Source organism: Penicillium taxi, assembly GCF_028828555.1.
Source record: "Penicillium taxi strain IBT 34144 chromosome Unknown utg000002l_segment0_segment0, whole genome shotgun sequence".
Lineage (NCBI taxonomy): Eukaryota > Fungi > Ascomycota > Eurotiomycetes > Eurotiales > Aspergillaceae > Penicillium > Penicillium taxi.
This window is the reverse complement of record NW_026643204.1, coordinates 607,862-629,013: the sequence shown is the minus strand read 5'-3', so window position 1 is coordinate 629,013 and position 21,152 is coordinate 607,862. Positions and strand designations below refer to the sequence as shown.

Here is a 21,152-nt window from a genome sequence, read left to right as displayed (position 1 = left end):
ATAGCCAGTGAGGGGAGCAAGTTGGACATCGGAGAATGCCGATATACAATGGCAAAATTGCTATAGATACGAACCACTAAACATTTCGCATGTTAAATCATCCAAGATTAATTGAAGCAAGTTCTTCATAAAAGAGTCCAATTGATGATACTGAGATTCATTGGAGATAGATGGCTACAATCCTGATTATATGACACAATAAAAAACACCAAAAACACCAGGGCCCGTGCAGAGTTAAGATGCAAGATTGAGGATGAACGTGAGAATGCAAATAGATCTTGAAGCTCGCAAGAGTTAAAAATGCAACGCATAGGTCGTTGATCGTGTAGCCCTCATCGCTTACCCCCTGAGTGTCCTGTTCCCCTTCGTTACCATCATTAATATATCCGGATGTCCCCCCTCCCATGCCTCGAAACGCGTTTAAAAGAGTAAATGAGGTCGTAGACTGCGTAAATAAGTGGGTTTCACCAAGGATGCTTCTTAGCCCACCACTTCGCGGAGACTCAAAGTCTCCAGAAAGTTGCCGAGATCGTCCTTCCGTACTTCGACCACGCAGTGCTCGAAGCTGTCAATGCGGACGCGGGCTTTGGTATCATGGACCACTTCTTGGAAGGCAATACCAAATCGATTACGCAACAAGTGTCTCTTCCCACTCTGGTCTTCTTCATCTTCTGACTCGGATTCGGATGAAGACTCAGACTCATCAGAATCCTCTTCCTCATCCTCTTCGTCACGCTGTGCACGTTCGGCTGCTCGCTTGGCTCTTCGTTCAGCACGCTCTTTTTGTTTCTTTTCTCTGGCCGCCTTCTTCTTGACACGCTCCTCTTTGCGTCTTAACAAAGCAGCATGATCAACCACACCCCCACCACCACCAGTGCCCACAACCACATAAAGGTCGCGTTCCTCATCAAATCCAGCAAGCACGAGAGGAGTGCCGGCAGCTCGCTTTCGGCCCATCTTGTAGGTGTCTTTTTCACGTTCCTGGACTCTAATAGCTTCCGCAAGCCACAAAGCCAACTTGGTCAAAGCTCCCGCATTCGAAAAAAGCTTTACATCGGGTCCATCCTTGACGACAGCAATACGGAACGTCTTGAGATGGCGGATTTGATGCTTCGAAAGTAGAGAGGAGCCAGTTCGAAGGATAGCACGGTGGAGATGCTGGGCTAGTGGCAATGCTTCCATCAGAAGAGTAGGCGACTCAGATGTCAGCGAGAGGGCATCATATGCACTCCAGAATCGAGGTAAAAGACTAGTCATATCAGATTCCGCAGACCCTACTTCGTTCGCGGTCTCTGTTCGAGGGGCACGCCTGGCATCCCACGGTACAGATGCTTTGTGTGGACCAACTTCGAGTATGGCACCCAGAAGAACACCTACGTCGGTGGCAGAAAGACACGCCTTCCAACCCCAGCATCGAACGAAACCCCAACCTTCACGAGAACTGGCAGAACCTGCGGAAGCCTCGTTAGGAACGAGGCCGTCCAGACCATACATAGGCGCGTATTGGAGAAGCCGCCCTCGTAGCCCCCGTTTGAGTTCCATATCCATGTGCGTATAAAATTGATGACATTGAGTCAGGCTGATGCCCATCTTTGCGAGAAATTTGTGTAATCGTTTACGACCATATTCTGTCCAGACGTGCAGCTTCGGGGCAAGGAAAGGGCTATGAAGCATGCTCTCGTATAGTGACCAGTGCCGTACAAGCAAGAATCGCGGCTCAGGAGAAATTCGAATAGATGTGTCGGTAGGGGATCTAGCAGTCGTCGGAATGATACCGTTGATTTCACCCCTGATATCTCGATCGCGCTCCAATGGGTCTGGAGGGTTCAGTCTGTGTACTTCATCTCTAAGAATCTGACGAATATGTTCTCCCCGTTGTCCACCCCAACCCGCAGATCCTCCCGATTCTGATGTGTTGGAAATTCCTACACCAGTCATTGTTCGGCCGCTGAGCTCCAAGCTAGCGACACCGACAATCCCAAGCCAGAGAAGGTCATTGTCTTCACGGCCAAGTTCTGAGGCCAATGAGTATATTAGGGAAGAGATCGGCTCCGCATATGAGGTTCCGTTAGAGTAATAAGAGTGCAAAACGCCTTCTTGGTCCCTCTTGATCCCAATGAGGCGCCGTTTTAAAGCTCGTGCCGATGGCTGTTTTGGTGTCGGGGAGCCAGATGATTTTCTTGATCGCGTTGGAGATGAAACCAATGAAGAGCCCTGTAAAGCGCGTAAGTACCTAAGAGTAGTGGGGCGTACATGAGCTTCCTTACCGAATTACTTCGTACCCGTTGATGGGGAGGCTCATCGTCTTCATCTGAGCCGTCCTCATCTTCACGGCCAGACCATGATTTACGTTTCTTTCCAGGCTGCGGATCGTCGTCATCCATACCATCTTCACTCGCGTAATCGTCGTCGTCATCCACCTCGGGCATCTCCAATAATGCGTAATAGGCCTCTCGTTCCTTGCCCAATTCCTCTTCAATATCTCCATCGTCAAACACGATGATACCACCATGTTTCGACGTGTAGGCAGGAGTGATGCACCCGTTGTCTACTCCACGTCCGCGTCGACGTGCATTACCATCCATCTCAGCCATAGCAGAGTCCACACTGGGCTGTCCGCCAAAGATGTTCGCTAGGTTCCATGGCCGGCGCGAGTCGAACACCCAGATCTCCACACCACCAAAATCATCCCCTCCCTCCTCCGTATTATGCAAGGACAGAGTCTCTGCGAGATCGACTAGACCACCTACTCCAAGGCAGATCACCACACCTCCAGTGCCACCATTTGTAGTCTGCATCGGCCGAACCAGCTCCTCCCCTGCGCGCGACAAGTCGCCATATCCGGCGACAGGCTGGATCTTGTGGGGGATGTAGTCGCGTTTTAGTAAAGCTGTAAGGATCCGACAGGCGCACAGAGCATCAGGCTCAAGAGCCACAAGAAGAAGTACTGGTGGAGAGAGTGGGTGATGAGATCGGAGAAGTTGCAGGTATAAGTGAGAGATGAGCTGCCGTGGAAGATACATGGCCAACTAAGGAGGAGTTGAGATGCATGCGAGCATGAATAAAATAATAAGAATAATATAATAACAAACAAGAGGGAAGTAGAAGTTGTTTGGGGCCGACTTTAACATGAAGACGCGCGACGGAAGACGCGTTGGAAATTAGTGGTCTGTGCGGAAATTCTTTGGTCGCCTCGACACCGAATTATTCCAATCTCCCCTACTTCGTACTTCGCACTTTGCACTTTCGTGTCAGATCTATTATCTTAATTATTGTTTATTTGAATTCAAGTGCTCCAGTATTTATGACATCATGCATTTCCATACAAATAAACATATTCAATTTGTTTATTTATAGGTACATCTTAGATAGGCCTAGACAGACCCCTCTGTACTTCATTCGATGATTATACAGACTTCTGAAAAATAAGTCACTATTCAGTGAAAGGCATGTATGTTCTAGGAGTACTCATGATGAACGCCGAGCACCGATCATATGCTATTTAAATCAAGACAAGACCGCCAGAACGATAAGAGATTCAATCAGAACTGTTAGGCAGTTGAGCGACCTAGGATCGACCCGGCTACCCAGACTGCGGTACATACGCCCACAACAGATAACCCGACCAGTCGCTTGCCCCAACTACTATCATCGGTCATTCGGGTAGGCCCGATGGTCTTCTTGGGAGTCAATGGTATAGCTGAAGGGTTGGCATCGGGTTGTTGAGACGAGTTACTAAGAATGGACGCATACTCCTCGTCGCGCTTCTGCCACTTCTCAACTAGACGCGCGATCTCGGCCAGGTCTTCTTTGAGGGAACCTGGATCCGTCGCATTGGCGTTCTCGACTTCGACATTTTGGACATTGCCGAAGAAATCTACCACAGTACGCAGGCGGCCTTCTTGCTCGCCTCCGGGGAAAAGATCCCATCTGACACCAGGTTGTGAATGAATCTTCGACTCGTCGTACGAGTCAAACAGATCACCAAGATTCAACTTTGAGTTGGCGCTGGTCACTTGTGTTTCAAGGAACTCGAGCACGTAGTAGGTCCAGCGGTCGATCACGGCGACCCCGACGTCGTTGTCTGCGTGGTGGGAGTAGGACGATTGATCGAGTTCACTGGAACCTGTAGCCACAATGTTCGGTGAATAGAAATGTGTGTACATGGTGTTTGCCTGGCAGGTATCAATCATAAAAAGGAGCTCATGGTAACGTTTTTTCTCCCACATCTGTCCGAATGCGTCGGCCAAGTCCCATGCGCCAATCTCCTCCGCATCCTGGAACTTGAGAAACTGGTCACCACCGTGACCTGTCATGTATACTAGCACATTGCTTCCAGCATCCGAACCGAGACGCTTGCTACGTGGGACGTCTTCGTCCAGACGGTCTGTCAATAGTCGAATAAAGTTCTCCACTGTTACTTCGTAGCCCCTGTAGTCCACCTCGATGTTGTCGCCGTACAGATCTACTGCACGATCTGCATTGCTGTATACAGTTCCTGGGAAAGCATTGCGAGGGTTGCAGGCCATGTCATCGGGAAGCATCAGAATGATCTGGGAGTCGGGAATGCCAAGTCGCTTGACGGTTCGGTACAGCGAAAGGACATTGGCGAGATGGCGATAGTTAAACCAGAACCGAGAGGTGGAAACCAACACCGCCCAGTTGGAAGTGTGTTCAGCGGTTGCTGCACCAAGGAGCAGCAGTGCCAAAAATGCCTGCAAAAAGCGGAAGAAAAGGGTCATAGTGAAAGGAAAGGTCTAGATCATAGTCCAGAAAGGAGAGATAGCTTCAACTGGAGTAATTGGTTGAGAAGGTATGAGACACAAAGTAAAACAAGTAGGTAGCGAGCGAATTTCTCTGGCTGGATATCCAGACAGCACTCATGCCATCCCTGATGAGAGAATTAAGAGGTATGATATATTGACCTAAAGATGAAGCTGCAGCGCCCGTGATGACAAACGATACTCGAATTGGCGCCTGATATACCAGGTGTTAGCTCCCCGCGAATAGAGTTCTGGCAGAAAATACATACTAACCCTTTAGGACAGGCGGTATCAAAGGCGGTGTATTCTGGACAATAATACCGGAATAATTATCTCGTCAGATCGACCAAAGTACATCCACATTTTCCGCTTGCAAGGTTGTCCTTGACTATCCATCGGATTTTGTACAGGATCTTGCCAAAAGCTGTTGTACACTATTTGATCTAATTATTTTACCAACATGGCAGGAAAGAAAGGTGCCGAGAATTCCAAGAAGGCCGCTGGCAACGCCAGAGTATGTTATTGACCCCGCCCCCACCAACGACGTTATCAATTAACACTAGACAGAAAGCCGATGCTGCTGCCTCGAAGAAAGCTGGCGAGGATGCCAAGCGTGCTGCTGAAGAAGACAAGCAATGGTCTAAGGGATCAAAGAGCGGCGCGAAGAAGTATGTGTTTAGTTTTTTTTTTTTTTTTTTCTCTCTCTTTCTTTGGCAAGGTTACAAAAGCTAATATGACCTTCGTTTTTGCGCAACAGGGAAGATGCTGAAGCTAAGAAAGCCGAAGCTGCCCGCAAGAAGGCTGAGCGCGATGCCATGCTAGCCGCCGAAGAAGCCTCACAACCTGCCAAGGCCAAAGGTGCCAATGCGAAGACCGCACAAAAGAAGACTCGCGGCCTCGACCTATCGCAGTTGGATGACGCACCCTCAGGAAAGTCCTCTGCACTCAACGCCAGTGGTATTGACAATGCTCTGGACGCCCTCTCTCTCACAAACAAGGATACCTCCAAGGTCGAGCGACACCCTGAGCGGAGATTCAAGGCCGCCTATGCTGCGTTCGAGGCACGACGCCTTCCAGAGATCGAGGAGGAGAACCCAGGCTTGCGTAGACAGCAGCGTGTTGATCTTTGCCGTAAGGAGTTTGAAAAGAGCGAGGAGAATCCCTTCAACCAGGTGCACGTGGCGTCCAACGCTACTAAGGAGGAGATTGCTCAGGTCCGGGACCAGGAGCGACAAAAGACCGAATCCCGACTGAAATAGACTATTTCTATCCCACTGGACTTAACACTCAGAGTCTAAGACGAACCTGATGTACACTTTACACGACTTAGTTTTGAGGTCATTGTTTTGTACAATCAACAGCCATAGCCATGGCCGTTTAGCACTGCAAGGAAGATTACATTCAGTTGCATTTGTGAAGAATCTGAGTGGAATCTGAAGCTTTACATTAGCTTAGATGCATAGACATGGAAAATTAACGAATTGCAATGAATAAAAATGGGTATCGCCAAGTCAATCGACCTCGAGGAGCTAGGATTACAAGACAAGAAAAACGTTCATCCCATAACACCTCGCACATCCCAAACCTTAACAGACTCGTCATATCCGACACTGGCGCACCAACCCTCATTACCAAATAGACACCAGTCAACGCCGGTTACAAACTCAGTATGTCTGTCCATAACTCCTAGTTGCGTTCCAACCACTGGACCAGAGCGCATTGGATCTGAATCACCTACGTTTGATGCATCATTCCATACACGACAAGTCATATCGTAACTTGCACTCAAGAGAGTGTCTGGTAGATGCGGCGACCAGGCTACCTTCTTAACAGCAAAGGCATGACCTACCATACGAGATAGTGGTCCCTGTTGCGGAGCGCGGATATCAAATGTACGAATACAGCGGTCAACGCCTCCTGTGGCCACTACAGTAGGTCTATATTTATTCCAATCGTGAGTCAGAGCTTCGGATGGGGCATTAGTGTACGCCGGCTCCCCATTTGGATAGTTGGGAATAGCCTGCGCAATCGGGGAAGCGTGAATATGCATTTGGAGGACGAGGTGGTTGCTGGCCGATGCTGGAGTGCGAAGATCAAAAAGGCGTAAAGAAGAGTCAGTGGTGACGCATGAGAGCAGGTCGGGGTTGTGTGGGCTAAAGGCAGCTGAGTAGGTACAGCTGTGGGTTGGGAGGGTAAAAAGAGACTGCTGGCGATGTGGCGACCATATACGTATAGTGCCATCCCAGCTACTCGAGCAAAATGTGTCTTTCTTGACCATATTCCAGTTGACGCTGAACACTTCCCGGTTGTGTTCTCTCCAATTCATAATGGGGAAGTCATCGGCGGTGCAGTCGAACAGCTTAATGCTGCCATCACCTGATGCTGTCAGGACTTGGTTTTCGTGAAGCTCTGACCAGGCCAGGTCATAAAGAGAGTCTTGAGTGGTAAACCTATATAGAAGAGGTTCCAAGGTTAGATAAAATATTGAGAGTATTCCAGGAAATCCTACCATTTCACTGGAACAATTCCATTAGGTGTAAGCTCTAAAATGTAGACACGGCCATTTCCAACCAGGGCATAATTTGCCGAGGATGCAACAGCGAGTCGGTTATCAAAGAAGGGAGAGTATTTGACTGCGCAACCCTGGAAGCCCTCTGTGCGGAAGTCAAGCATAACGAATAAGTGATCGGGATGTGAATAGGCCAATCACTTGAACCTTAATCAACTTTCAACAGTGTTGTCTGACAACAGATGAAAGAAAGTATTCCGGTTGACATGGAAGAAAAGAAGTTTGTGACATTCCCGGTGGGTTTAATGAAAAACAGAGCGGGACTGCGGGGAGAATCAGTCAAATGCGAGCCGAGGCTCGTACCCGTAGAATATTGGTGATGATTTTCATTTATCATTTTGTAGGTTGACATAATTATTTTCTAATTTGATAATAATATTTACTTTGATAATGATTCTGCTGTCTTCATCATAGAACACCACTTGTGCTATGTCAACTCAAGGCTCTAGAGCGGTGATATAAGCAGTATTATAGGGCAGAACGTACTACAAGAGGTATAAGCACCAAATTTGGCCCTTCGAAGAAATAGTCAGATGGGCAAATACAGAGAAGATGAGCATAGCCCCTGCACTAAGGATGATACGCTCAATCAAAAAGAAGTCACCAATTTTTTTTAATTCAAAGGCCTTAATTAGGGTGTTATGAGGTTATTCCCGTTTTATTTAAAATACGAGGTTACGCGTTCGAAACCGACTGCACGCTTTTCTTTTCTTTTCTTTTTTTGTACTCAGACTAATAATTTAATGGGCATCTCGTATGGACCGTGATGAATATGAATCAGAATGATGGATACAACTATTGGCCGGTTTTGATTAAGGCTATCGAGGAGAATTTTCCAGATACTCGGTTTGATAATGACCCGTACCTCTCACTACCCGTCTTAAATGAGTTATATGGGGCTGGTGATCACTGTGGCATATACCAGGGTTGGACAATGCGCATTGGTGGAGTTACTCGAGGCTTTTGATGAGTTGAGATAGGTCAAATATTGGCGGAAAATCTTCGCCAAGGACGGGTCTAGAACAGGACAAATGGGGCATAAAGTTCCCCAGGTGGCAGAGATAAAGTGCGAAAATGACAAACAAACACATACATCAGACGATATTTGGAACAACTATAATTTCCGAATGTAGAATCGGAATTTTAGTCCATAATCTCAGGATTTGCAAGGATTGTTTTTAGTAGCAGGATCGTAGTTTTCCAACCTCCAGGGCTTGGAATACTTCTCTGCTCAATCACTAGCAGTTGATTTGTCCTGACAACCCGTTCCAAATACTGTGCAAGCCGCCAGATCTACGCGTATACCCCAAACTAATAATTTTGGCCTTCACCCTTTGGGCCACTTGCCCCGTATGTCGCAGTGCGGGTTGGATTGATAAGAGGTATGCCGCAAGACCGGCAACAGTTGGTGCAGAGAATGAGGTACCTTCCTTGCGTACAATGTCTGAATTGTCGGTGGAAGATGCACACTGAATTCCAAACCCTTGAGAGCTTGATCCTGCAGCGGAGCTGACAGTTCCTGGAGCTGAAATTTTAACCAAAGAACCACCTTGTGTAAACTTCGATGGAAGACCATCAATATCGACCGACCCAACCACAATGATATCAGGAAACTCTAGAGCAAAAAGGGCCGGGTAACGGTTCACGGAAGTTTTCCCATGCTGTCCACTATTCCCTGCAGCAATGACGATAACAGCATCTAACTCAACTAGCTGTTTAATCCGCTTTCGGTAGCCGTCTAGCTCTTTTTGACCCATGTTTGCTGAGTATTGGTAACTGAGGTTCACAACTGCCTGATAGTCTTTATCGTTTTTTCTTCCTGCTTTGATATCCTTGATGATAATTTCCAGGCCGGCTTCCATCCAACCAGAGTCACTTATATCAACAAAAGGAACCATCTTGAGATTAGCCCCCTTAGCAATACCAAAGGCTTGACCCACAATTTTGTCCGCAACACATGTACCGTGTCCTATTGGATCTGATATCGGTTTAGGTCGCTTCTTCAAGAGTCCAAGTGTTGGATACAGCCATGAGACAGTCCCTTTTGTCACACCAGGAGGCGCATCCCATGTGAACTCATCGTGATCAATGTTGATACCGGAATCGTGTACATATACAGTCACTCCTGAGCCCGCACCAGCCTGGAATGCGTAGTCTTCCATATGCCATGCCTGATAACCTTCAGGGGTTGAGACGAACTTCATCTCAGGACTGGCCCCGTTCTGGTAAAGTATGTCAGTGACGGCTCGCTTGGCATAGACGCTCGACGCATCATCCGTCACGTTCGTAGAATGTAGTGCTTCATCTTGGGCCTCAGAGTTGTCCAAGCCACGCTCGAATATTGCCAATGCCTCTCCAAAGGATTGAAGCTGGAAACACCCGGCAAGTAGAATGGCCGTATACGATATCAACATCTGTGAAATAACGCGAAAATTAGCCCCCAATTCTTCCAAGGTACTCAAGAAAAAGTCGTACCCTAAATGTCAAAAAATGTTAGGTATGATACCTAAGCAGCCCTGGAGGTACAGTCTTGGTAGAACCTTGGGAAAATTTGACTTGGATAGGTAGCTAGGTACATGTTCTTAGATAAGTAGCGAAATAGCCTTCAGGATGCTTCAAGGGGATCTATGTGGTATGCTACTCTGCTTATTACAAAAAAGAGGCCCAAGGATCAGTAAATGATATGGAAGCCCCATAATCCAAGGGATGTGTCCATTTATAGAAATGAGATGTTGAGCTTGATAGAGAGTTATGTTATTGATTAATATTCTGCCAACTCACTGCTCCTTCCGTTGTCTGCTATTTTTCTGCCATATCTCTACAAAACCTTTTCCTAATATACTCCCTACCAAAGCGTTTTTAGCAAAGAAAAAAAAGAATTAAATTAAGGGGATGTTATAAAACGATGTTTTCTACTGCGGTGGGTCTAGCGGAGCCTTATGGTTGTTGGCCCCCTTCACTGACCGCTTCTAGGGCATTGGCGCTTACATACTACCGCCTAGCTTTAGTGTAGAATGATTCAACACGGCTGAACGACCTTGGGAAACTTGGATTTGGATGAGTCTGAGCAGTGAACATCTGATTAACTAGTATGATGAAAAATATCAAAGCTGTCAGGAAAACCTACGTAAGTGTGTTTGGTATACTCCATAGTAGAAATCAATTGGATTATTTTTGATGTTTCCAACGTTTCTGCCCGGTAGTAAAACAAATACTAAGTAAATATTTATTTAGTATTTACTCTATGAGATCTGACTACGGATACAGCCCTGGAGAGTATATTTAAAGCTAAACCTGATTAGTTGAAGACGTCCCCGAATTAGGCTAGGGTAGTTGTCACAAGTAATCGGGAGGCCTGTTTCACCTCTATTAATAATCGTTTTATTTAATCATTAGTTACTAACTATCTTATGATAATGCTATTTGCGAGGCATAGTTGAACATCTGCCTGATTTTAGGCGCGGTGCACTAATGAGAGGCGCAAATTACCATACTTGTAGATGATTCTATCTGGTTCATTCGTGTTCCTCGATATGGCATTTCATCATTTCTTGTCAAATACTTCATTCGTAATGAATTTGTCACTCTTAAGTTTCTCAAAACGACCAAAGTGCCCGTGCCTCAAGGTTTCGGTTACAATATTGCTAGCGATAAGAATAGAAAAGTCGGCGTGAGCTACATAGTCATACAACAAATTCCAGGAGAGGTTTAGTATGGGAAAGGCCCAAACGAAAAACACGATGTCGACGAAAAAGATAAAGAGAAAAGAGAATATTCAGTACCCTAGCAGATATTCTGATTGAGTTCCATCGCAATCCCTTTCTAAAGGTTGGATCTCTTCACCTTGGACCTTTACCTTCAGAGCCACTTGTATCTGCTCTTCCTAGCGAACGATTTTTTGTCCAGAGCATGTGCGGGCGTTTAAATACAGCCAGCAACTATTACAGCTCATTCATAGAGCAGGATATGGCCCTTATTGCTGATGGCCAGTTATTTCCATTTTTTCTCGTGAATGCATATCTATTGTTTTCTTTCGTGAAATCCTACATCGGGGATTTAACAGCACATTCGAAACCAAACCCGACAGAAGATACAGAGTAGTTCTTTATCAAACATGTGGACTTTTCTTGGGATGAAACTCTTCTTTTAATTCATGGCACATGGGCAGCCTTTGGGCATGGAATGAAATTGGTGCAAACACCTTATGAACCTTCTCCAGACCTCGAGATTTATCAACAATATCTCCCAATCGTTCATCACAAAATATGCTTCTCCAGAATGCTCACCTTCTAGGAACTTCTTCTTTATTTTTGTAATTAAACTTCCAAGTCAGAAAATAGAAGACGGAAATATTGGGGAAAGTAACATCTACAGAGATGGGCACATAATATATGCGAAACCTGCGCCCTTAATAATAGCCCCCTCAGCGAGCATGAAGTGGCAACACAAGAGGGCCCGCAGATATGAAGCAAATCTGGCATGTTCAAACGCAATATCGAATTTCCCATTTATAGATGTTTATTAAAGATCGAATATCTGAATTCCTGTGGGTCCGGCAGGTGGCAAATTTCAGCGCCCGATCCTCTGAAACTAAGTAGTATTCTCCATGCATCTTGTCTATTCCATTTATATTTCTAAAAACTCCGTATGGATACCGGATAACTCTTGCGTGTCTTTCACCACTATCGTAGATCTAATTTGACATCTAAGTCGGTTTTACTGTGTTCTGGATATATTTCCTAACGTAAGCCACTTAGGTCTTGGGGGCAGTTCGAGATTACCAGCCCCGAGGATGCCTATGTGATCACCGATATTCTAATGTAGTAGGTTAGGAGATCGATTCAAATTCATGTACCTCATTCAGGTTTACAGCTCCAGTTGCATACCTACGTACCTAACTAGTCTTTAAATACTTACCTATATCTGTGAATTGAGATCTTTCGGAACGACATATACTAAATTTCCAGTTACGGCAGGTATTCTTAGTAAGCGACTAAGCGACTAAGCGACTAAGCGACCCACAAGGTTGGCTCCACAATCGGGAACTAGTTTACGTAGATCGTCGATAATTTCGATCTCCGTCACTTAACTAGTCAAGGCTTGCTTTTTACAATATGATGATAAAGTTGATATTAGATTAATTACAGTTGGAAGTGCATTCTCTTATTAATCACGATATTGGGGATCCAGATCCTACTGGGCTGAAGCAGACGTAATCTTAGCCTTGGCTTACTACCCCTTTGATCGCCCCGAAGGAACCTTCTATATCATGGTATCAGTGATAGAGTCTGCAGCACTTTACTAAGAAAGGAAACTGCTAGTTTATTCAGTGTCATATTAATCGCCATCTGAGAGGAAGAAAGTGGACTATACCACATGGGGGCCGGGCCAGCGGCGGCCATTGAACAATGAGCCTCATAGCCCCCACGTCAGCACTACATGATTCTGTGGATAGAGTAATTGCATGCCCATACCTGCACGAAAGGGCTTCTATTCCTGAAGGATGTCACTTGATACATGTACTCCACTGTAGCCTTCTCTCACCTCATAGCGTCCTTCCTAAATTTAGCCCCAGAAAAGTTTAGTCTTGTATAAAATATGATATTCCAGATATCGTGCACTGGTAGCTGGTTTGTACTCTGTAGTAAAATTCTGCATCGTCAATCTCAATGCTCTCCAAAGGGGCCTTTTTGATGCTGCTCCCCCTCTTGCAGGGGGTTAGCGCAGATTGGACTACGACCATTAATGCTACTGTCGCCGTGTCGAATGGCTTGGAGCCAGTTATAGACTTCACCACTACGGCGTCAGGTGTTACACATCACTTACCGACCACTGCATTGGGAACATTTAACCACAAGCATAGTCACAAGGAGGTTTTCACCACTGTCGTTACAGTTCCTGATGGCAAGGTTCCTGTCGTTCACTATATCACTAAGACCGATCATGAGAAACACTCCAGCCAATCTTCTGGAGGTGCGTTGTCCCACTCTAAAAAACATCCCAACCCAAAATATACCCACACCAAATATATCTCCCCAGGAAAAACCCATACCAAGTCTTCCAATCCAAAACATACTACCCCAAGAAAGACCCATACCAAGTCTACCAATCCAAAACATACTGCCCCAAGAAAGACCCTTACCAAATCTTCCAACCCAGAACATACCACTCCAAAAAAGACCCATACCAAATCTTCCAACCCAGAACATACAACCCCAACAAAAACCCATACCAAATCTTCCATCCCAGAACATACCACCCACACAAGGTCTGAAGACCTGAAGTCTACAGGCATGAAGACTGAGAGCCAGAAGTCGTCAAGCCCGAAGTCTAAAGGTGCCGCAACTGAAGGCTCGAAGTCCAATAGTCTAAAGTCGTCAAGCCCGCAGTCAACAGGTGGAACTACTGAAAGCTCGAAGTCATCAAGCTTGGAGACTCCAGGTCCGAGATCAATAATCCCAGAGTCTTCAACCACCGATACTTCCATTACCAAATCTTCAAGCACCACTCCTCAACTCTTGCCTGGAAGCTCATCAGCCCGGTCTTCTATAGTTATAGCCGCGGATCCGACAACCTCGACAAAGGCCGTCAACACACCGGCCGCAACTAGTACTCAAAAGATGAGCACCGCCAGTGAGTCGGCACCTACTGTTCGCGCTTCTAGTGCGCCAGCAGATACTTTGGATGACACTACGACTACTGCTTCAACTGCTCCCAAAAGCCAATCCAAGGTTGCAAGCACGGCATCGGGCTCTGTTTTTGGTGGTGTTGGCGTTGGAGGCTTGGGTTCAACGTCTCAAACAGACTCTGCCCTGCCTATAGCCGCCTCATCGGCCAACACCGGTAACGGATCCCAAGGAAAGACAGCCACAGCCTCTGGAGCAGCCACAGCATCTGGAGCAGCCACAGCATCTGGAGCAGCCACAGCATCTGGAGCAGCCACAGCCTCTGGAGCAGCCACAGCCTCTGGAGCAGCCACAGCTTCTGGAGCAGCTACAGCCTCTGGCACAGCCACAGCATCTGGAACTGATACGTCTGGAACTGGTACTACGACTGGAGCAAGTACCACAGCTGCATCAGGCCTTGCAAATGCGCCTGAGATCACCTCACAAACCGGTGATCTCGCTGCGTATGCACCTACCGGTACTCCAGTTCCCGAGGCATGGCCCGCCGCCGCGATTATCTCGTCTTCTGGTCTCGACACAGCAGCAGAGGTTGCTGGTGGTGCAGCCCTTGGAGCTCTTGCCGGCTCGCTTTTCAACAATATTGGTACTCTTTCTTCAGACCCTGTAAAGTATGCGAGTGAAGTCGGGACTCTTGGAAGCCAAGCTTCGAATTTTCTCTCTGGCATCAATTACTCAGGTTCTTCCCCTTGCTCTGGCACCTTGAAGAAGAGAGGTCTATTCAGTGCTATCAGTGGCATTGCCAAAGCTGCGACTAGTATTGGTACGGGTGCTGTAGGTGACGCTTTAAGCGTTGCAGGTGATGCAGCTAGCTGCCTCGAGTCACTTGCCGGTAGCGCAAAGAGCATCATCCCCGATACGGCGGAAGCTGTCACCCCAGATATTGAGGCCGAGGTCAAGAAAGCCGCTGAATATATGGACACAATGGGTAGCGTTGTGGAAGATATGACGAACAAGGCCAATGAAGAAGAGCAAAAGTCTCAGAGTGAGGAATCGCAGACCAAGACTACGCAAAGCAAGACTACGCAAACTCAGACAACTGAAACTACAACATCTGAAACTTCTTCCTCTTCTTCTTCTTCCTCTTCTTCGTCTTCGTCTTCGTCTTCGTCTTCGTCTTCGTCTTCTTCGTCGTCTCCAACCCCGACTTCGACTACAACCTCAGAATCCTCATCATCGTCGTCTTCATCATCGTCGTCTTCATCATCGTCGTCTTCATCATCGTCATCTTCATCTTCGTCGTCTTCATCTTCGTCTTCTTCATCTTCGTCGTCTTCATCTTCGTCGTCTTCATCTTCGTCGTCTTCATCTTCGTCGTCTTCTTCCACGCCTTGTTCATCAAGCACAACTTTCTCTGACTGCACAACATCCACTATCTTGATTCCCACTTACATTTCCTGGGGAAGTTTCACTTCTCCGTCGACCTCCACAAGTACCACAGTTACTTGCAGTACCGGCACTGCCTGCAGTGCCACCCCTACCTCGACGACCGTTACTACGACCAAGGCTCGAAGACTCTCGAGTAGGGTTAGTTCGACCTCGAGCAAGGTCAAGTCTTGCAGGCTAAAATCAGTCACTGCGAAACCATCAAGTGTTTCGGCATTCCCACTCACGTCTTCTCCTTTGTATTCTACTTCTACTGCACCGGCTACCAGATCGTCTGGTATATCCTCAAAGGTCCGCTCGTGCTCCGCCAAGTTCAAGACCCTTAGCGGCTCGTCGATCCCCTACTCGACATCGCCTCCGTCCTCTATACCAATGTCCTACGCGTCAGGCTCAAAGATTCGCTCATGCTCCGCCAAGTTCAAGACCCTTAGTGGCTCGTCGATTCCCTACTCGAGACTGCCTCCATCCTCGACACCAATTCCCTACGCGTCGGGCTCAAAGATCCGCTCATGCTCCGCCAAGTTCAAGACCCTTAGTGGCTCGTCGATTCCCTACTCGACATCGCCTCCGTCCTCGACACCAATGCCCTACGCGTCGGGCTCAAAGATTCGCTCATGCTCCGCCAAGTTCAAGACCCTTAGTGGCTCGTCGATTCCCTACTCGAGACTGCCTCCATCCTCGACTCCAATGCCCTACGCGTCGGGCTCAAAGGTCCGCTCATGCTCCGCCAAGTTCAAGACATTGAGTGGCTCGTCGATCCCCTACTCTCCGTCCTCGACACCAATGCCCTACGCGTCGGGCTCAAAGGTTCGCTCATGCTCCGCCAAGTTCAAGACGTTGAGTGGCTCGTCGATCCCCTACTTGCCGTCCTCGACACCAACTGCCTACGCGTCGGGCTCAAAGATTCGCTCATGTTCCGCCAAGTTCAAGACCCTGAGTGCCTCATCAACCTCGAGATCACTACACTCTTATGGAATTACTTCCTCGCCAACTGCAAGCTCGACAGCGATGACGACATCTACAGCAACCCTTCCCACTACCATCCCTATGTGTGTGATTCATTCAGGCCCCGATGTTCCCACAGCTTACTGCACATGTTCAACCACAACTGAGGGGCAGACCTTCTATGCCTCGACCAGCCTATACACCAACGGCCAGTGCTACGAGTACACCAGCTTCCCTACAGCGGTTACTCCGACAACAAGTACACCTGCACCTACAGAAACTACCCTGGATACGCCTTTGATTTACTCTACCGCTACGGATGGTCTCATTGTTTCTTGGGCAGAGGAAATCGTAGAACCTAGTACAACGGTTGGGTATGGCACTGCTGCGACGTTGCAAGTGGCCATGCCATCAGTGACCTCCCACAACAACAAGGGCGCGTACAGCTGCAAGAGTATTGGCAGTACCTGCAAGAATGCCGTTAAGCAATATATCAACGACGGAAATGACGCCAGAGTTTTCAACCAGTACACGTCTTTCGTCTCGGACGCTAGCAGTGGAATCATTGTGGCAGCAACTTTCGGCAAGGCCGGTTGTACAGCCCACTTCAAGTGCAATAACGACGACTATGGCTTTGGCATGACTGGAAGGCAGATCTATGAAGGGTGAGTCCAATGACCTTATATGTGTTTAAACGTTTCTAACCATTCTTCACTTTAGTGCTGAGTTCTTGTGGGACGAAGGCAGTGTTAAAAGCTGTGGAAGTGTATACTGGGACAACGGCTGTGGTCTCACAATGAACTACTGCACCAGCTGCAAAGAGAGTAACCAGTATTCTTAGGCAGGCACCTTTTAAAGCTATATAGCACGTCCAATTTTTGGATATGGCCTATTCACAGCTTTTGAATAAGCCTTATTTTAGGTGCTTTTCTTCAAATATTTCATTTCATTTTTCAAAATCATTTTTCTCTTTTTTTTAGATCGTTAAATACTAGGGCTTATTCTTCAAAATTCAAATTAACAGAACATGGCGCATTGATGTAAGCCCTGGAGCAATCAGGACATACCGGATAATTAGCATCTGATTGGCCACTATTTAGATTGTTAAAATTTAGAAGAGGGTGGGACAAAACCTCATAGGAAACAATGAATGAAAATGCATGCGTGGGTAACTAATGTAAAGTATTTCACCACTGAACGGGTCACACTACTGAACGGGTCACCCCACCAATTTTACGCGTCAGTCTGGTGTTTCCATTTTCAACTACCCACCATGCCCCCCTAAATGCTCTATATGTCCAAGACAAACAGGATCAGGAGAATAGGGTCTTATTAGCTTACCAAGCTTACAAGAATGGCGATATATCATCAATGCGTAAAGCTGCAGCTATGTTTAATATACCATTTTCAACCCTCCAACGCCGCCATTCTGGTGTCCAATTTCGTCTTGAAACACACCCACCGCAGTCTAAACTGACTGAATCTGAAGAGGATTCATTACTTCAATGGGTCGTCTCTCTAGATGATCGCGGCTGTGCTCCTAGAACTAAAGATGTTGGTAGAATGGCTAATATCCTACTCGCCGACCGCGGAACCAACCCTCCTCTTACGATCGGTAAAAACTGGGTTACTAGGTTTGCGACGCGTTTACCTGAACTTAAGACGACCTATTCAACACCGCGCGATTTTACACGTGCGCGTCAAGAGGACTATAATGTGATCAATAATTGGTTCAAACTGGTTGAAAACACGATCGCAAAATATGGTATCACCACCGACGATATCTATAATTTTGACGAGACTGGGTTTGCGATGGGACGATGTGCGACCGCGAGAGTGGTTACTAGAGCTGGTTATTATGGTAAACGCGCAAAAAAACAGCCTGGTAACCGGGAATGGGTTACTGTGATAGAGTGTTTAGGCGCGTCTGGTTACGCACCTCCACCCTGTATTATCTTTAAGGGTAAGGTGATGATGCAGAGCTGGTTTGCTCCTGATCTAGGTTTACCACCTAATTGGCGTCTTGAGATTAGTCCTAATGGCTGGACATCAAATCAAATAGGGCTCCGTTGGCTTGAAAAGCTCTTTATACCTGCTACTGCTCGTACTAAAGGACGGTATCGCCTTCTGATCTTAGATGGCCATGGTAGCCATTTAACACCTGATTTCGACAAAATCTGCCAGGAGCATGATATTATACCATTATGTATGCCTGCGCATGCGTCTCATCTTCTTCAACCTCTTGATGTTGGGTGTTTTGCGGTGTTAAAACGCTCTTATTCTCGGCTGGTTGAGTCTAGAGTAGAGCTTGGTTTTTCCCACATTAGTAAAGGAGATTTCCTAGAGATATATCCTACTGCGCGTATTGAAGCATTTGCATCTGCTTCTAATGCGTTTGCTGCAACTGGAATCGTGCCACTTGACCCTACTAGGGTGTTAAAAAAGCTTACTATGCGCGTCGATACACCACCACCACCACCCTCTATAGGAAGCGATTCAAGTCGAAATTGGACACCTAAGACGCCTAGGACGCAGAAAGATTTACGACGTCAACACCAAGCTATATTACGCACTGTATCTCGAACGCCACCAACACCATCTAAGAGAGCATTAGACCAGATAGTAAAGGGTGCAAATTACCTATATCAAGAGAATGCTCTCTTACGCCTGGAAAACAGAGATTTACGCGCCGCCCATGAGAAAAAGAAAAAACAAAAAGAACGTCCGAATCGTCAATTAACAGTAGTAGGGGGTCTTACAATTCAGGAGGGATTAGACCTGGTTGACGCGTCGAATGGTGGCCCTAAACTTAATGATGCCAATTTACAAGAGGGCCAGGCGCCTGTAAGGGCGCCTGTAACCCAACGCCGGTGTGGGATATGTAAGACACCTGGACATAGGAGGGAAACCTGTCCTAGTAGGCCCATTCAGTAGTTTTTTTTTACTATATTACATAGTAAATAATGGAGTTATTGGGATTCATAAAAATAAGTGGGTCAAACTGACCCGTTCAGTAGTGTGACCCGTTCAGTGGTGAAATACTTTAGTGGAATGCTGAGTAAATAACTAACTAACCAATTAAATAACAGATCAATCAGGTGATGATAAGGTCTTATCGGATACAACTTCTTTCTAAGGTAACCATTCAGTCATACTCAAGGATGGAGTTCAGCATCCATGGATGCATTTCTTGGAAGGAAAAGGCCACGGCTATCTTATACAGCTGAGAGTACAGTGGCTGATGCCACCGTAAACCATGAGAACACGAACCAAGATGGGGACGACTCTACAGACATAAAGCTGGCTATGCTAATGTCACTCCATCCACAAGTCAAGCAAGATGATATTCTAGATATTCTCGTCTCATGTGACGGATCTGTCAATGCTGCTTCGTCAATTCTGTCATCCCAGGGAACCTGGACCAATAAATCGGCCAAGAAACGCGCCACCCCAGGCTCCGCTATTGGCGTACAGACCTCTTTATCAGCTCATATTCTGAAAAAAGCCGATGATGGATCTCTTACCTCGATGCTGGAAACCCCTGGAAACAGAAAAATTATTTCCCCTAGGAAAGGACAGACCCTGCATTTGTTCTCTCCTGAGGATATCGCAGCCTACACACCCTGCACGATTATCCATAACTTTCTCTCGCCAGAAGAAGCGAATGCGCTCCTCACAGAACTCCTGGATGAATCAAAACACTTCTCCAGATATGAGTTTCAACTTTTCAATCGTACCGTACAAAGTCCCCATAGCGCAAGCGTATATGTCTCAACGCCTGAGGAATATCAACAGCAAACTTCTGAGTACACCTACGGCGGTACATCGCGATCGAATGTGCGCCAGGCCACAACAAACCTTCTCTCTGTATCGCCAAAAGTGCAGCAGACAGTAAACGAAGAAATCCAAAAACGCATTCGCGATGTGTATTCCGACGGAAAGAAACTAAGATACCAATCACCACATGAGTGGCGACCCAATGCAGCATTTGTCAACTGCTATGACGGACCTACCGAGAGCGTAGGATACCATGCAGATGAGCTAACCTATCTTGGTCCACACCCGGTGATCGGCAGTCTGAGTCTGGGCGTGGAACGAGAATTTCGAGTGCGCCGAGTCATCCCCGATGATGAACACGACAGCGAAAGTAAAAACAATGAAAGTATTGCTTTGCTCAAGGAAATCAAACCGAAGAAACTATCAGCGCCCACATCGGCTGTGCGCGCTGATGCCCAGGGGCAGATCTCCATCCACCTTCCCCACAACTCACTCCTCGTCATGCATGCAGAGATGCAGGAGGAATGGAAACACGCAATAAGCCCTGCCCAAACGATCTCCCCGCACCCGATAGCAGGAAATCGCCGCATTAATATCACGTATCGTTGGTACAGGGATACATTGCATCCTCGATATACGCCCCATTGCCGCTGTGGGAAACATGCCATTCTCCGGTGTGCGCGGCGTAAACAGGAGACGCGAGGGAGATACATGTGGATGTGCTACGCCGGGTATGATCCGGGTCAACATGGTTGTTCTTTCTTCCAATGGGCCGAATTTGACGATGATGGAGATCCGATCTGGGCCAAGGGACAAAAGAATAGTGATGATGCTGCTCCAGTGTTAACAAATTTTTCGACCTGAAAATAGCAACCAGAGAAATATCTCATTTTTTGTGGGTTAAGCAAAAACTGCAAGCTTCAGAAAAGGTCAATGCTTAAAATCACTTTTTTTGGATCCATCACTTCTAGACTGTGGAATATTATGCAATCTTTTCTCTGGTGACTGGGTAAGTATCGGACATGAAAC

At 46.9% G+C, this 21,152-nt stretch overlaps 7 protein-coding genes across 7 annotated transcripts; 3 read left to right on the top strand and 4 right to left on the bottom strand.

Moving 5' to 3' along the window:
• Nucleotides 1-480: 480 nt before the first annotated feature.
• N7495_002169 (cell division control 45 family protein) lies at nucleotides 481-3,023 on the bottom strand (the record flags this gene model as incomplete). The annotated part of the gene is made up of 2 exons (XM_057204838.1): nucleotides 481-2,214; nucleotides 2,268-3,023. 2 exons carry the CDS (start codon nucleotides 3,021-3,023, stop codon nucleotides 481-483), a joined length of 2,490 nt encoding a protein of 829 aa, XP_057065445.1.
• A 528-nt stretch (nucleotides 3,024-3,551) lies between these two features.
• Nucleotides 3,552-4,742, bottom strand: N7495_002168 (GPI-anchored transamidase; the record flags this gene model as incomplete). The annotated part of the gene is made up of 1 exon (XM_057204837.1): nucleotides 3,552-4,742. The coding sequence occupies one exon, from the start codon at nucleotides 4,740-4,742 to the stop codon at nucleotides 3,552-3,554; it is 1,191 nt and encodes a 396-aa protein (XP_057065444.1).
• A 481-nt stretch (nucleotides 4,743-5,223) lies between these two features.
• Nucleotides 5,224-6,022, top strand: N7495_002167 (DUF1014 domain protein; the record flags this gene model as incomplete). The annotated part of the gene is made up of 3 exons (XM_057204836.1): nucleotides 5,224-5,277; nucleotides 5,331-5,431; nucleotides 5,521-6,022. 3 exons carry the CDS (start codon nucleotides 5,224-5,226, stop codon nucleotides 6,020-6,022), a joined length of 657 nt encoding a protein of 218 aa, XP_057065443.1.
• Nucleotides 6,023-6,318: 296 nt separating this feature from the next.
• pex7 (putative peroxisome biosynthesis protein (Peroxine-7)) lies at nucleotides 6,319-7,436 on the bottom strand (the record flags this gene model as incomplete). Its single annotated transcript, XM_057204835.1, has 2 exons — nucleotides 6,319-7,213; nucleotides 7,273-7,436. 2 exons carry the CDS (start codon nucleotides 7,434-7,436, stop codon nucleotides 6,319-6,321), a joined length of 1,059 nt encoding a protein of 352 aa, XP_057065442.1.
• Nucleotides 7,437-8,570: 1,134 nt separating this feature from the next.
• Nucleotides 8,571-9,746, bottom strand: N7495_002165 (uncharacterized protein; the record flags this gene model as incomplete). Its single annotated transcript, XM_057204834.1, has 1 exon — nucleotides 8,571-9,746. The coding sequence occupies one exon, from the start codon at nucleotides 9,744-9,746 to the stop codon at nucleotides 8,571-8,573; it is 1,176 nt and encodes a 391-aa protein (XP_057065441.1).
• Nucleotides 9,747-13,001: 3,255 nt separating this feature from the next.
• Nucleotides 13,002-17,187, top strand: N7495_002164 (uncharacterized protein; the record flags this gene model as incomplete). The annotated part of the gene is made up of 4 exons (XM_057204833.1): nucleotides 13,002-14,992; nucleotides 15,181-15,348; nucleotides 15,671-17,011; nucleotides 17,067-17,187. The coding sequence occupies 4 exons, from the start codon at nucleotides 13,002-13,004 to the stop codon at nucleotides 17,185-17,187; spliced, it is 3,621 nt and encodes a 1,206-aa protein (XP_057065440.1).
• Nucleotides 17,188-19,523: 2,336 nt separating this feature from the next.
• On the top strand, nucleotides 19,524-20,987 carry N7495_002163 (putative CUE domain protein; the record flags this gene model as incomplete). Its single annotated transcript, XM_057204832.1, has 1 exon — nucleotides 19,524-20,987. The coding sequence occupies one exon, from the start codon at nucleotides 19,524-19,526 to the stop codon at nucleotides 20,985-20,987; it is 1,464 nt and encodes a 487-aa protein (XP_057065439.1).
• Nucleotides 20,988-21,152: the final 165 nt, after the last annotated feature.